This window comes from Prunus mume, linkage group LG4 (genome assembly GCF_029339155.1).
Source record: "Prunus mume cultivar Tortuosa linkage group LG4, ASM2933915v1, whole genome shotgun sequence".
Classification (NCBI taxonomy): domain Eukaryota; kingdom Viridiplantae; phylum Streptophyta; class Magnoliopsida; order Rosales; family Rosaceae; genus Prunus; species Prunus mume.
The window spans coordinates 6,158,376-6,173,607 of record NC_142701.1 but is presented as its reverse complement, the minus strand read 5'-3'; the positions used below and the strand labels follow the sequence as shown (position 1 = coordinate 6,173,607).

The window sequence follows — 15,232 nt, the reverse complement described above, 5'->3', positions numbered from 1 at the left end:
CATATTGTAATTCGTCCCTGTAAAGCCTCGTGATATTTCGTCCTAACCACATGTGGCACGTTTCCATAGGCCACACGTCTAAGACACTGTCTGGAAATTCCTATTCTACTTTTTAATTTTTATTTTTGTCGAAGAAATCCAATTCTAGCGGCAAAGGGACAAAAATAAATTTAGACAAAAAAAAAGGGACAGAAATAAATAAATTAAAAAATATTAATAAAACTAAATCTTGGACCGTTTTGGTTTTTTTAATTTTTTTATAAAAGAGTTTGCGCGTCTGTGAGTCGACTGTAAGATCAGAGGACGAAGAATTCGCGAGGCCCAAACCCCAAACTCGACGCTGTGAAAAACCTTGAATTCTCTGATTTTCTTTCTCTGAGATCCGCCATGGGTTTCGCTACAGAGCGTGAAAACTTCGTCTACCTTGCCAAGCTCTCTGAGCAGGCAGAGCGATACGATGGTTAGGGTTTCTCCCTCTAATTTGGCTTCTTCTGCTACACATTTCTGTTTGATACTGATTGTGATTATTTTGTGAATCACGTTCCTTGCTGTATCTGTGTGTTATGGAGTTTGATATTATTTTCCTGTCGCTTCATTTTTGCTAACTCAGTGTTTGGTTGGTGAGAAAGTGAAGGAAAATGGAGAATCTTTCAATTTTTGCGTTGTATGCTGATCTGAACTAAGGATCATTCAGATAGTTATTGTAAAGGAGGGATAGTTATTGTTATTTATATTTTGTGTGCATTTTATTACCCATTAACATAGTTTATCTATTTCCAGAAGATTTTATTATATTGGATCTTTGTTTGGAGCTCCAATGTGAAAGAGTAAAACTCCATGGAGATTTTAAATGGGGGAATTGCTCCACTTACTTAAATATATTTATGCCGTGGTGAAAAGTGTGGGTTCTTTTACTTGATCGTAGATTGAAACAATGATTATTTTTTGTGACTTCTCTAAATTTTAACAGAGATGGTGGATGCAATGAAGAAGGTTGCAAATCTTGATGTTGAATTGACAGTTGAAGAGAGAAACTTGCTCTCTGTTGGGTACAAGAATGTTGTTGGTTCTCGTCGAGCATCATGGAGGATCCTATCATCAATAGAACAGAAAGAGGAAGCAAAAGGAAATGAGAATCATGTGAAGCAACTCAAGGAGTATAGGCAGAAGGTTGAATCAGAGCTCTCGACCATTTGTGGTGATATCATGACAGTGATCGATGAGCATCTAATTCCTTCAGCTACAGTTGGTGAATCTACTGTTTTCTATTATAAGATGTGAGACTACATTTCTCCAAACCCAAGCGATATTTTTCTTTTATCTTTTCACTGGGTTTTGAAATGAGCATCATGAAGGTAACTAATGTTGACCTTGAAATAATTTGGTTGTAGGAAAGGAGATTATTATAGGTATCTTGCAGAATTCAAGAGCGGTGATGATAAAAAAGAGGCTGCTGAACAGTCGAAGAAAGCATATGAGGTTACTCTCTCTCTCTCTCTCTCTCTCTCTCTCTCTCTCTCTCCCTCCCTCCCTCCCTCTCTGTTATGCTATAAAATTGTTGTTTGATGGCTGTTACTGTTGTGTTCTATCTGGAAAGGTCGTTTTTCTTGTCCTCTATTGTTTATACATGAAAGGATTCGCACTAACTAATGGATGCTTTCTTAACTATTAACTGAGGATTTTTTTGGAAGACAAATTGGCATCTTGGCTTTTCTTGTTCTGTCAATGTTAAAGCACTGTTTTCCTCTATTTTAATTCAGATTTTCAACTTGTTTTTATAGGACTTATCGTCTTGGTTGATAAAAGAAAATGTTTCTCATCTTTGGTTAATTGAAAATGTATGTCAGCTGCATTTGTGCATAACTTATTTGTTTGCGAGAATTACTTTTGCATATGGATGTTGTCTCATGGAGTTTTTGTTCATCTGCTTAACATGGCAAACATTGTCCCTGAAAAAAAAATTCTCTCCATGATCTCTCTCTCTCTCTCTCTCTCTCTCACTTGCCTATCTTTTTAAAATTTATGCCCTTTGCAGAGTGCCACCATTGCTGCTGAAGGTGAGTTGCCAACTACACATCCCATCCGCTTGGGTCTGGCTTTGAATTTCTCAGTCTTCTATTATGAGATCATGAATTCTCCAGAAAGGTTTGTAGGATGCTATCTTCTGGTTGATTAGTGTTAATTTATGTTATAATACCCTTCTTGATGTGAATACTGTTTTCCAGGGCTTGCCACCTTGCAAAGATGGCTTTTGATGAAGCTATTGCTGAGCTTGACTCGCTGAATGAGGAGTCATACAAAGATAGCACCTTAATCATGCAGCTTCTAAGGGACAACCTCACATTGTGGACTTCGGACCTTCCAGAGGATGGAGGTGATAGTATTAATCATTTCAGGAGTTAATCATGCAAATAATTCCCATGTGTAGGAAAGTTTAGAGGATTAGTATGTTATATTGGATTAGTCCCCTTCCCCTCCTATTATTGCTTTCCCCACTTTTGGGATTTGCTTCAGGCTATATGCTTTGGTTATTTGTTGTTACCATTCTTATGCTTGTGTGTGTGTGTGTGTGTGTGTGTGTGCTTTGGTTATTTGTTGTTACCATTCTTATGCTTGTGTGTGTGTGTGCTTTGGTTATTTGTTGTTACCATTCTTGTGTGTGTGTGTGTGTGTGTGTGCGCGCTTTTCAACGATCTTCCTAAAGGGAAAACAATGGTGCGCGTGCTCAAGTCTCACCCACTATTGTAGAGTAATCACTTTAAAAGGTTGCATAAGCTAGTTGAGAAACTTTGTTTATTAGGGTTTACAATCATAGACTGGCTGCCATTCCTCTCTCTTCAGATTTCAAGGTTCAAAGGAATTGGCTATTAACATTTGCAGTGTTTTCAAAATTTTCTGGTCAAATTTTAATTTCATGAAAAATTACTATGGAAAGAAGATTAAATTAAAAGACCTCGGATTTTTTAAATGGAATTTTGAATATCATATAAACTTCATGGGCAAAATGGTCATGTAGTGTGCGTATGATTTCTCTAAGAAAAATCTGCTAGTTTGGTAACTGATAAACTGGGCATCTTGGTTGGTGAAATATTGTTTGGCTTGTGAGTTAAATGTCTCTTATCTAAAACCTAGCTCATATTTCATTTACTGCTAGCAGAATATCTCTATTTTATATGTATTCTTAGAATCAAATACCCTTCAAAGGAAATGCTCCTTTCCTAATTTGGGACTGAGAATGTTTCTGGTGACAAACAAATGTATTGTTGACCAAAAAAGACAAACAAGTGTATCACAATTATCCTCGGGTCAATATTTTTTTTTTTTAGTACAAGCGATAGTCTAAACTACTATGACTTTAAGACCACTAGTCTTAAAGTCAAGTCCCTTTTCCACTGGGTTAGACCCGTTGGCATCCTTGGGTCAATATAGGTGTGCAGGTTCTGTCCTTCAGTGAGTTGCCTCGTCTGCAACTCATCAGTCACCCACCACAGCCAATGAGATCAAGGTTGTTATGAAAGGGAAACTTTAAGAACAAAACAAGTAAACCTTAGCCTTTGGAAGTGTAAGTTCTAGGATGGCACTTGTTGCAGTATAGTTGATTTTGAGGGATCTTGTTTGGTTTTAAAAAAAAAATTGTAAAACAATAAATGTGCCAACGGACTAATGATAATTGACAATAGTGCATTGCATTGCATTAACTATCCCACCATCATCTTGAAAATTAAACTTACTCGGATTTTTAAGCTCGTAAAAAACTTGCTTTGAAAAATAAATTAAAATGTACATGGTTTGTCTGAAATTGATGAATTTTGGTGAACATAAGTTAAATGGGGGAAAAAAAAAGGGGGAGGACTGTGATGATGTGATTCTATAGAAGAGAAATTTTAGATAAATGGCACTTGAAGGTGGAAAACTAGTGAAAACGGTCCCATTGAGTTGTGACCATTTTTATTTTCTGAATTTGTATTGTATTTCATCATGGTAGTTTTCCAAAATAACTTTCTATGTGAAGGCCAGTAATATATTGGTCTAACTACGACAAGAAGACTTGAGTTTTCTTAAGAGTGGGACAAGTTGACCATAAATAGAGAGCTCAAATTACCAGTCGGAATGGATAAGTAAAAATCATCTATAAATGAAGAGACATTGCAGTAATGTCAGTGTCAGAAAGGTTTTAAAGGAATGGCTGTTGAAGTGCATGTTGACGTATTTTATTGATTCTATAGTCTCCCTGTTAATCATGTTGGAAGGAAATATATTTGCATGCTAGAGATCAGAATTGGTAGTAAGTTTGTGTCATCTGAACTTTAAACAATTAATTAAACACTATAATGAATGGATATGAATGTGTTAATAGTTTTATGAGCTTGGATTACGAAACGCTATGCATTCAGAGTTTGTAACATTGTAAACAAAATTGGATTGGTTCGCATCAAGTTTGTTAGAGTATGAAATTTGAATTGTAAGAAGGCCTGGTGTGCATGCATTTAGTTGTTCAGTATCTTGGCAGGTATTTCTGCATTGAAAGCATATCAGTTAGAAGAAAGTTAGCATATGAAAATGCTATCATCTTAGACAGGACAGAAGGAAAGAAAATGTTACTATCATTTATGGTTATTGTTCAACACATCTTTTTCACAAAGCGTGCGTATGTGCACATATTGAGGAAAAAGGGTGGGGGAATGGTGTGGTTAGGAAAGTGTACAAACATTGGTTTCCTTAGTGGTTTAAATAGCATGTCACAGAATTTTTTATTGTGTGAAGCAGAATAGGGTAGGAAACATAAATTATGTACAACTTGGCTGCTTGTTGGACAACTTTTGTCTCTGATGTTTTACATTGTATACGTTGATTCTTGACTAGCAAAATAGCTTCTGTCTCTAATTATGACTTAGTGAGTGGATGTCAGAACAAACCAAGTTTTCAGTAAGCTCAACCATGATAAGTTTCATTCAGTAATTAACGTTGAGCATGCATTTCTGATGTACATTCCAAGCATTTAGTTTATATTTGTTTTTCTACACTTTGAAATGATATGTAGAGTTGAGAAAAATTGTTATCCTTGATGTTTAGAGGTTCTTTTGGGGCGCTTTGATGGAATGGAATCTAATGATTAATAAGAGATCTCTCCACCCTTATTTGCTGCTTTGAATGATGCCTTTTTTGTATAGTAGCAATTGAGGGCACCAAATTTTTTTGTAAAATTGAAGTCCATAATAGAAAACTGACCTGCCATAAATAACCAAGTATGAAATATAAGCTTGTTGATGGGTAGCAAATTGGATCAATTTTAAATACCAAGCACCTTCTTTAATTCTTACTATCGTTTTTTGTATTTCTGCTGCAGAAGATTCCCAGAAGGTGAATGGCACTGCCAGGGTTGGTGGGCTGGAAGATGCGGCTGTGAGTATCTCGCATATTTCTTAGCTGTCAATTAGTATTCTGATTTGTTTGACTACTCTTCTCATTTATTTCTCTCTGGCAGTGATGCAGGTAGCACCTTAGAATGCGCTCACTGTGTATTATGGATCAAGGATGGATCTGAGTCTTGTGTACCTTGGTGTTGGACAAAATTAGGAGTTCATTGTTTACCTATGTTCTTATTTTTGTACTGATTTTCTTCTTTTTTATTTTTATTTTTCCATTTGAGTCAAGTCCCGTGTTATGTGGTGTGGTTTATTATAGCATTGTATCTGGACATGGTCTGAGCTGCATTCGCACTAGCTTTTCCCTTTTCAGTGATCTCGGATTAAGTATAGGGGATTTGACCTGATTGCTTAGGGTGATTTTCTTGTATTAGTGAAAATGCCATAGCCCAGATGGACGAATTCATACTGATTTGCGCTGTTTGGTGTACTAAATTTGAATGTATGTTGACGCTGTTATATTAAAAGTCCACGCGGTCTTGTTTCTTACTTTGTTGTTATGCTTTAGCTGTGTATGTTAAGTGGTCTCTAGTTTGATTGTTTCATGTTGGATACTGTTTGCAACAATCCATAAAATGCACTTTAGACATTACTAGCCATCGAATGATGACATGGAAGAATATGGTGAGAAAAGTAATCCGCTTTGTTACATTGAGGCTATGTTTGGTGCCTAGGAATGGATCCGATCGATTAGATAACTCACCGGAGTATAGTTCCTTCAACTTGGACAAAATTTTGAAGTCGACGTTCATTTCGTATTAAAACATACCTCGGATCTTTGAGTTATCCAATCGGCACCCCCTTTAACCCTTCAACCCAAGTAGCTTCTTCTTGGTATGGGTCTTGTTGTGCTCGAACGTTGGAATGGTGTGAACTTGAGGTATAGAGGAACAGGTTCCTGGGCTGGCAACCAGCTGAAAGATGTTGTTTGAAGTGGGATTGTAATTAAAGAATATATTCGTACCTGCATGTTTGATAATGCCTCTGTAGCCACTTGTTAATCACTGTTTAAACATGCATCGCTTTAACAATAATAATGCTGCGCCATGTTCGAATTCCCATTCCTCAATATCGTTTATATATGTTTAAAAAAATTACGTATTTGTTTGCAAATCATAAACTCCAAACGGCTGATTTATCAGAGAGGTCAACAAGAAATACAAGATTGAATTAATGGCTGAAATTGCCATTACAATCAAAAGTTTTTCATGCCAACGTGCACCTTCTCAACTCAATGGCTCCAATTGGCATAACAAGCCAGCCGGCTATATCCTTGTGTTGAATTTCATTATTTCGGACTTTGAATTTACTAATTTTGCTATCAGCATAGATAGACTTTCATTATGCTCTTCTAATTTTTTTTTGTTAAAGACGAATATTAACGTTTACATTTTTCGCTAAAATATTAAAGAGCCATTTTCGGTGTCGAAACTGCAACGGTGTTAGTTTGGTCCATCAATAAAAACAAAAAATGTTAGTTTGAGTTTTTTTTTTTTTTTGGGGTTTAATTATTTATTTATCTTTTATTGGAGGTTGTTTATAGTTTTATCCGTCGGTATAGTATCAAAACAAAGAGAAGGCAGATCCAGATCCGCCATAGAAAATGCCAAGTCCGTAGAGAATTGGAACACTTCGTAACGTTTTGCTTACCAAACATAAAAGAAAGACTCTGCCCAGCCCATTTTACCAAACAAATAAAATAAAAAAAAATTATAAATTGTGGCTCCGTGGAAGTTCGTATAGTGATTTACGACTGAAGGACACTGTTTGCTCGAGTGCAGTAGAATTGTTCTGCTGAAAATGAAAGAAAGGAAAAACAGAGGAGAGTGAATTTGTCTTCCTTCAATTTGCAATATCGCATCTCGATCACAACTTGCATTCAATTTGCAGGCACCTTTAGAACAATGCCATTCGAATGCCCATTAAGCTAGCAAACCCATCTTCTTCCTCACAACACCCAAAAAAGATATTTTGGCTTAACCACTCACAACTTGCCCTGCCCATCAGATGGTTTATATAATGACATACACAAACAGAAGAAAACCAATTCCAATCAAATTCTTGGTTTTCAGTTTTTCTCAATCTTTGGAAAACCTCTCTTGACAATTCCTCATTTGCACACACACACAAAAGACTGACCCTTTTGGCCCAGCCATGAGCTGCTGTGACTGTGCCTCCAAACACTGCAATGCAGAGGCCCCAAAACCCAAGATCTTGGCTGTCATTTTTGATTTGGATGGGACCCTTATAGACACAGGTCTCAAATATCTTCTCCTAATTCAAAACCCCATTTGTTTTGGCTTGCTGGGTTACTCTCTTTTTTGTTTAAGTATCAAACTCTTGTGTCTTTTGTTTGTGCCTGTGGTTCAGAGCGGGCTACAAAGGGGGTTTTCCAGGAATTCTTGGCCAGGTATGGGAAAGTTTTGGATAAGGAAAGGGAAGAGAAGAAGAGTTTGGGGATGACATTGAAAGACTCAGCAACTTCTGTTGTTAAGGACTATGGTCTCCCATTGACCCCTGATCAGTTTATCCAAGAAATCATCCCCATGTATCAAGAAAAGTAAGGCTCTTCTCTATGCCACAGATAACCATAATTATATATATAATCATACTTCTTTGAGCTGCTCCCAGTTTTCAAATTTATCTCATATCATTTGTGTACATGTGATGTGAGCATTCATTTAGATGTCTTAACACGTTTGAAAGTTCTCTGGAAGCAAGCAAAGAGCTTTTGTGATATCAAGCCCCACATTTTAAAATAGTAGCTATGTAGTACCGATTTCAGCGTGGTGATAATTGATAAGCATTCTCATTTTATGATTTACTTGTATGTGCATGTGTTCTTGCTGGCCTTTGAATTGTCTCCTTATGTGCTAAGTTGTTGACTGTGTACATTTAGGTGGTTGTACTCGAAAGCTCTTCCTGGTGCTAATCGCCTTATCAAACATTTCCATGACCGTGGTGTGCCTATAGCTCTTGCTTCGAACTCCTTACGAGAATACATAGATGCAAAGATCTCTCACCATCGAGGTCTGTACAATTTCTTCTTTGCCTCTCCAGGTTCCTAAATACTTAGCTTTTGATTGTTGTTATTAATAACATATATAATATCACTTTGCTGAGCCAAAATTTGACAATGAAATGAAAGTCATTGTGTTGCTGCCTCTTGCCCTACTATTGATTGTTACTGTTATTTTCTTAATTGTAGTCTTTAATAAGGTAGCTGAGATTGAAGCTACTGCTGCTAAGTAATTAAAAAAAATTGATTATTGTTGATAATGGCAAATTGGCATGATTTTGTTGACTTATTTCATTCCTTGAGCAAATTTGATCTTTATAGTAATTATGAAGATTGCCTCCCTCTCTCTCTCTCTCTCTCTCTCTCTTTCTCTCTCATGTTAAATTGTTCTAAAATAACCTTCAAGTCTGTGTTATTCTCATTCAAATTTTTTTAACATAATGGATGGCCTGTGGTTTCTCTGATTTTCTCATGTCTTAATTATAGGTTGGAAAGAAAGGTTTTCGGTGATTCTTGGCAGTGACCAGGTTAAAGCGGGGAAGCCCTCTCCAGATTTGTAAGTAGTGAATTCACAGAAAACTTAATGCTTCCTTGAACATATACAAATGGAACTTTGGAATTCTCCACCCCCTTCAACATGGAAGGCATCTAAAGGCCTGATCAGTCTCCATGAAAATAGAAAAGAAGTCATTATGAAATGAATCTGCTGAAATGATGTTAGCAAAAACTTGTGGCAGAAAAAATTTCATTACTGTACTTCCATTTTCTAGTGTTCACTAGTGTCGGAATGATAACATTTCCACTAGTGTTCGCTTCAATTTCTGTTAAGAAGAAAATATCATCTCATATACATTTTATTTTCCTTTTAGCTGATATTAATGTACTTCCCAAACTTTTACAGATTTGAAGAGGCAGCAAAGCAAATGGGCGTGGATGCAGTTCACTGCCTTGTGATTGAAGACTCAGTGTAAGATTAGTCACAAACATATACATCTCATATGAAATTTGTTTCAGTCTTATCAATAGTCCATCAGATTCCACGGTATGCTAAGTAGAGTTGATATTTACAGACATACATTGCTGATTAATTTAAGCTGTCTTTTCATTAAACGTTTCATTCAAGTGGTGGTTACTGATGCAGCATGTGCTGCCAGGTCATTCATGTTCCTTATGCAGCCAAAAGAGAGAGAGAGAGAGAGAGAGAGCTTTGCTGACTGTAGTCTATATTAGTCACAAACATTTGTAATTAATCAAATATATTTCAACAGGGTTGGTGTTAAAGCTGCCAATGCTGCCCGAATGGAGGTAGTGGCTGTTCCACCTCGTGGTGAAGCTACTTGTTCTTCCCTTGCAAATACTGTGCTTCATTCGCTTTTGGAGTTTCAGCCTGAGCATTGGGGTCTTCCTCCATTTGAAGACTGTATATCTCTCTTCAAATATTTGCATGTAATTGGTAATGGGGCTTTCCTTCCCTGTTCAATAATTGGTCAGTTAATGGTTGCAGGGGTAGATAATGCACTGCCAATTGAACCAATTTATTTCAGTGGTCTCAATGTCAATGGGTTTGTCGGTGAAGTCACAGGTTGGTGAATCTTTTTATTACATAACTTACCATGACGTAATATATCTGTTCATCAAGTTGTTTGACTGAGCAGGAGTTTAATACATTCTAAGTTCATGGTTAAGATTTGTGCAAATTTGTATTGAACTTAATCAAAACTCTAAAAATAACCAGAGGATGGAAGATCAACTCTCCCTGACCAAGTTTGGGGAGTTTTCTTTGGTTGGGCTGTAGCTGATATGGAGAAGACCTACAGAGTAGTGGTTGGAATTGGATTAGATTACAGTTCCTGTTCTCCTAATAAAAACATTGTGAGTATTCTACCCTAACTAGTTAATTTCATTCAATCTGTATATTAATTCTGTAATTGGAATCTGTTGAAAAGAATTAGCTTACCAACTGGCCATTTTATAAAGTGATTCTGTTTTGCTTTCTTCCAACTTTATCTAAAACAAGTTATTTCTATGTTGATTCCTAAGTTTGCATGGATGCGGTTAGTTCCATTTTGATATGCACTATGTTTTTATCAATTCAAAAAGTTATATTGATGAAGATGTTTTTGCCCTTTGATTTAGCAAATATATACAGTTGATGGAAACAATTGCTGTATATCCAAACAGCAAATGAAACTGCTGCTTGTCGGCTACATCCGGGGATCGAATAAGGTAATAGCATGTTTGTAAACTGATACAGTTCAAAGATATGGAGGACATCATTTAGTTTATGTACTGCTCTGTTCTTTTTGTTGAGTAGTGCGTCTAATCTGAATCCATGAAACCACTTTCACGATGTTCAAGTCCAAACTCTGTGACTGAATTGGCCTGGGGTTTCGGCTCATGAAGTATATCAAACATTAAATTCTTATTGATATTTTGTTATTTTAATGCAATGAATGTATCATTAGTCAAATTAGTATATGTTCTAAGCAAAACTATGCATGTATTGCAGGAAATTACATCCATGGATGCAGAAACACTCAAGGAATGTAAGTCTATTGCGAGTGCTTCATTGGATCTGCCAATATTCAGTCACCATGGTTGTGTGCCTCTGTATCCAGAACCTTTTTCTGTGGAGGACATGATTGGCTGTGATGAGATACAACAATACTGATTTGTTGGGAGAAAAAGAAAAAGTGATTATGTACCCTATTACAACTTTGATGATAAATTTACACTGATTTAATGGTGGAAGTAAAATGTTCTTAGCTTCATTTTGTTTCCATGATTGTTATTGCCCACTTCTATCACCATGTGATCTTGTGCACAAAAATGGCCACATTTGTTGGTGGTGCTCAAAATGCTATAGATTCTAAGATAAAGCTATCTGGAAATATTCTAACTCCAGCCGGTTGTAGCCTTTATTCTACTTACCTTTTCTTTTTTTTTTCTAAATTAATATATTAACAGATGGACCTATATATATATATATATATATTGTATAGTCCAACCCTAATTCCTACCCTTACTAGATAATCTCCATCAATTTCATGAATTCTCTTCATCCTTAGACTAGCAAGAGTAAGCCATTCTATTTTTCTCTCTAATTCTTCGCAACTGTAATTTGAAGTTCCATAAAATTTTATTAACACGTGGACTTATTAATGATGTTGTTTTATAGCTAGGAATTGAAAAGATCGTACGTGGAAGTATGCAAAAGAAATAGAGGGGGAAAAAATACTTGAGATGCGCATTCAAGTATGCTTTGAATGACAATTAGTACTTATAATTGTTATGGTTCAACAAGAATTAGTTGTACAATTTAATTATATTGTATTATTCATAAATTTTTCTTATTAAAATAAATTAATGTTCAAAAGGTTTACACATCACTGCTTCAAGGTTTACGCCTTATATAGCACGACTAAAAAGCCTCACAACGCCTCGCCTTTCAAAACATTGCTCACACTTTCTAACAGAAACATTCTCTTTTACATGGGCAGAGAATGTATCCTAGCCTTACAAATGTGTCAGCAATATAAGCTTGACACTTGGCACAAATCTAAGACATATGAGTCTTACAAAATTAGATCTCATCTAGACCCTACACTTGTCTAACTAAAACTAAAACCAGTAAAGAGCTTACATTTCGACATTCCCTTCTAAATTGTTGACCGGTTTAACTCCCAGCAAACCTCTGAAGTAGTTGAACCGATCCTTAGGCAATGCTTTTGTAAATATATCAGCTACTTGTTCTTCAAACTTGCAATATCTCAAATCCACCACACCTTCTTGCAAAGCATCTCGAATGAAATTATATCTGCGATTAATATGTTTGGTCTTTTGATGAAAAACCGGATTAGAGACTCAGTGGGTTAAAAACTTGACGAAGCTCGGTCAGTGCAGTTTTCATAATTGACTTAGCTGGAACTGAGCCAGATGGATTGGATTGGATTGGAGTAGCTAACCCAGTTTCTTCTCTACTCATTCACTTGGTGAGGATAGAATGGTCAAATTCTATGATTGGTGTTGCTGTTTTGGTCCATTATCTGTACGTTTTAAAGCACTACAGTTGGGCCCCCAGAATTTCTTGTATGTGTCTGGACGTGCTTACATCGTTAGTCATGTTGCATGCGCAGGTGAATGAAGGGGATGGTGCATTTTATGGACTGAATTGATAGATATCACTGTATCTGATGCATTGAGCAGAGATCATCAGTTGGCAACATTAGAGCTATATGATGATCGCATTTTTTTTTTTTTCGTTTCATGATCTCTTGACGTTTCATCTTGTTGCTGTTACCATTTTCGAAAAAAGCTGTGGTTGCAACTTGATTCCCGATTGCTTTAAGCTGTATTACTCAGCGGAGGGTGAAGATGGCAAGATGGAGAGGCCTGTTATAATACCATTCTGATGAGCCTAAAGATTCAGTCTCTCTTGCACTGCATGAACATAGTGAGGGCAACACCCCATTCATTTTCGTTATGAATATGGCTCCGACATTGTCAATTTCTTTGCTGAACCGAGACATAATACCTGAAGCAAACCTTGTTTAACCCAGCCTTGTGTTTGTTTACTGATATTGTTCTTGTGTTTGCTGGTACGACAAACCCAGATGGCACCGTACAACTACATTTTAGCTGTCGGTCCGGAGGAAGTTCAAAATGGACAGGTCCAATTTTTTTTCCCTAATTTTCTAATTTGATCTAAGAGAGACAGAGAGAGCATGGTTCTTTGTTTTAAGTTAAAGTCTGCCGTGTAGTTTTTTAGTGGGAAGTTAATCTTTGATCCTCTTATGGTTTCAGGTTAGCGCGCGTAAGGGTTAGAGATAAGGCCGATGTCAGTCATGAGCATGGAGGACCTACTCCAACACTTCAAGGACCTAGTTCAAGTTGAAGCTTTCCATTAGGATTTCATTTTATATTTTGTTTTCGCATCGTATGCTATAGTAGTCTCCTAGCTTTGTTTCTGATGCTCTAAACATTTCCCCTCAAACTTTCAATTGAATCAAAGTCGCCCTTTCCGTCACAACCTCCACTAGCATTTGAAGGGGCGGATCCGCATTGAGGCAAATTGACCCCTGCAAACCAGAAACCATGGCTTGGGGAGAAGAAATGTGACCCCTTCAATGGCTGGATGGTTGGCCAAAGAAACCGAGGGAGAGAGGAAGAAAAAGAAGAAAGAAAAAGAGAGAGGGAGGGAGAGAGAGAGAGAGAGAGAGAGAGAGTGGGAAGAAGAAGGAAGAACCCATGCATGAAGAGTTTAAAAAAAAAAAATCCTTCCTTGGAACCCGTTATATATAGTAGTTATATGAAATTAAAACAACAAGAAGTTTTACTTCGCGTGCAGCTTGGAGGTAAGGGGTTCAAACCCCTTAGAGCATTTACAGTGGGATGGTGTATTTTTGGGGGTGTAAAGTCATTTTTACATTCTCTTTATATCTCCGGGGGTTATAAATGTAATTTTTACTCAAGTGGAGAAAATATAAATCTAAAAATGTATAATTGATTTCTTTCACCTTTTCTGCTGTAGGTCCCACTTTTGTCCTTTTTTTTCATATTTTCTCATGTAGGTCCCACCTGCAAGAGATGTAAAAAAAGATGTATATGTGCATCTAAATTTGCATCTCATGGTGGTAATGCAAATTTACACTCGTTTATACCTCTCCATTCCGGGTGATTTCGATTACAAAGAGTATATATTTAACATACACCTCATTATACACCCTCTCACTGTGGATGCTCTTAGAGCAAGTCCACCACAATGGTGTAGCCCAAGCAAGAGGGGGGTCCTAGGTTAGGAAGGAAGCTCCAGTGTGCAAGACCTAGCCCGCACAAGGCGTGGGACCCACGAGCTTGGGCAAGCCCATGGAGAGATTTGGCCTTAGCCTTCGGGCAGATCGTCAATGTTGACGCCAAGATTGCGTCAGCTAAAAACCAACGGCTACAAGCCATGTGACTTCTCCTGGAGGCTCCGATTCGAAAATCTCGCCCAATCCAATGGTCGCCCATTTTTTGGCTAAAAAAAATCGAAAAAATTTGGAATTTTTTTCTATAAATACCTACCAATAGTATTCACTTTCCACACCAAATATTCATACAAATTCTTCTCCTTACAATATTTTTCACTTTCCACACCAAATTTTCTACTACTAAATTCCATTTATGTAAAAATACAAATGGCCTCTTCCACCGAAGCCAAGGCTTGTGGGCAAATGTTCGAAGCGGTCAAAATCTTGGCGACGAAGTAAAAATAATTTAATTGTCGTTTCCAATTTCATTTTTTTAATAGATTATTCAAGGCAAAATAAAAAAGAGGAAAACCATTACACATGGCTCCTCAAGTGAATAATATCCGCAGTCGGTTCTTGTGGTGCATTCGGTGTCCAAAATAATGGCACTATTACGTCATCCGAAGGAAAATACTCCCCCACGTCATGATCCGGTGGAACCGCCTCTGCCAATGACTCGATTGTGTCAAACTATGAGGATCGGGAGTATTTCAATTGTATGATGAGTGAGATGTAAATTTTATAATAAATATGGACACGTAGAAACCGAAAACCTTATCCAAAAATTTTATTCGAAAATTTAATCTGAAAATCTTATTCGAAAATTTTATCTGAAATTTGATATGAGAATTTTATAATAAATAGTGACACGTGGCAATCGAAAATCTTATCAAAATTAAACGTTTAAATATTAAAAAATTAAAAAATAAATTAAAGTGAATAGTAATTTCTGTTGCCCTTCTCCCATAGAGGTGAAAGTGCTCTTAGAGCATTCCTAT

The 15,232-nt window shown here is 36.8% G+C and overlaps 2 protein-coding genes across 2 annotated transcripts; both read left to right on the top strand.

Annotated features, from left to right (window-relative positions):
* Positions 1–248: 248 nt before the first annotated feature.
* On the top strand, positions 249–5,915 carry LOC103328304 (14-3-3-like protein D). The gene is made up of 7 exons (XM_008230690.3): positions 249–460; positions 971–1,277; positions 1,392–1,479; positions 2,036–2,145; positions 2,226–2,374; positions 5,348–5,403; positions 5,486–5,915. The coding sequence occupies exons 1-7, from the start codon at positions 388–390 to the stop codon at positions 5,486–5,488; spliced, it is 786 nt and encodes a 261-aa protein (XP_008228912.1). The 5' UTR covers positions 249–387; the 3' UTR covers positions 5,489–5,915.
* A 1,252-nt stretch (positions 5,916–7,167) lies between these two features.
* On the top strand, positions 7,168–11,216 carry LOC103328305 (bifunctional riboflavin kinase/FMN phosphatase-like). Its single transcript, XM_008230691.3, has 10 exons — positions 7,168–7,683; positions 7,797–7,986; positions 8,326–8,456; positions 8,932–9,001; positions 9,347–9,412; positions 9,714–9,865; positions 9,950–10,027; positions 10,181–10,317; positions 10,582–10,671; positions 10,955–11,216. The coding sequence occupies exons 1-10, from the start codon at positions 7,581–7,583 to the stop codon at positions 11,114–11,116; spliced, it is 1,179 nt and encodes a 392-aa protein (XP_008228913.2). The 5' UTR covers positions 7,168–7,580; the 3' UTR covers positions 11,117–11,216.
* Positions 11,217–15,232: the final 4,016 nt, after the last annotated feature.

Coding starts and splice junctions, on each gene's coding strand:
- LOC103328304 (XM_008230690.3), top strand. CDS start 388: ATGGGTTTCGCTACAGAGCGTGAAAACTTCGTCTACCTTGCCAAGCTC. Junction 1,278..1,391: donor ACTGTTTTCTATTATAAGAT/GTGAGACTACAT, acceptor ATTTGGTTGTAG/GAAAGGAGATTATTATAGGT. Junction 2,146..2,225: donor ATCATGAATTCTCCAGAAAG/GTTTGTAGGATG, acceptor ACTGTTTTCCAG/GGCTTGCCACCTTGCAAAGA.
- LOC103328305 (XM_008230691.3), top strand. CDS start 7,581: ATGAGCTGCTGTGACTGTGCCTCCAAACACTGCAATGCAGAGGCCCCA. Junction 7,684..7,796: donor TGGGACCCTTATAGACACAG/GTCTCAAATATC, acceptor CCTGTGGTTCAG/AGCGGGCTACAAAGGGGGTT. Junction 9,866..9,949: donor TCTTCCTCCATTTGAAGACT/GTATATCTCTCT, acceptor TAATGGTTGCAG/GGGTAGATAATGCACTGCCA.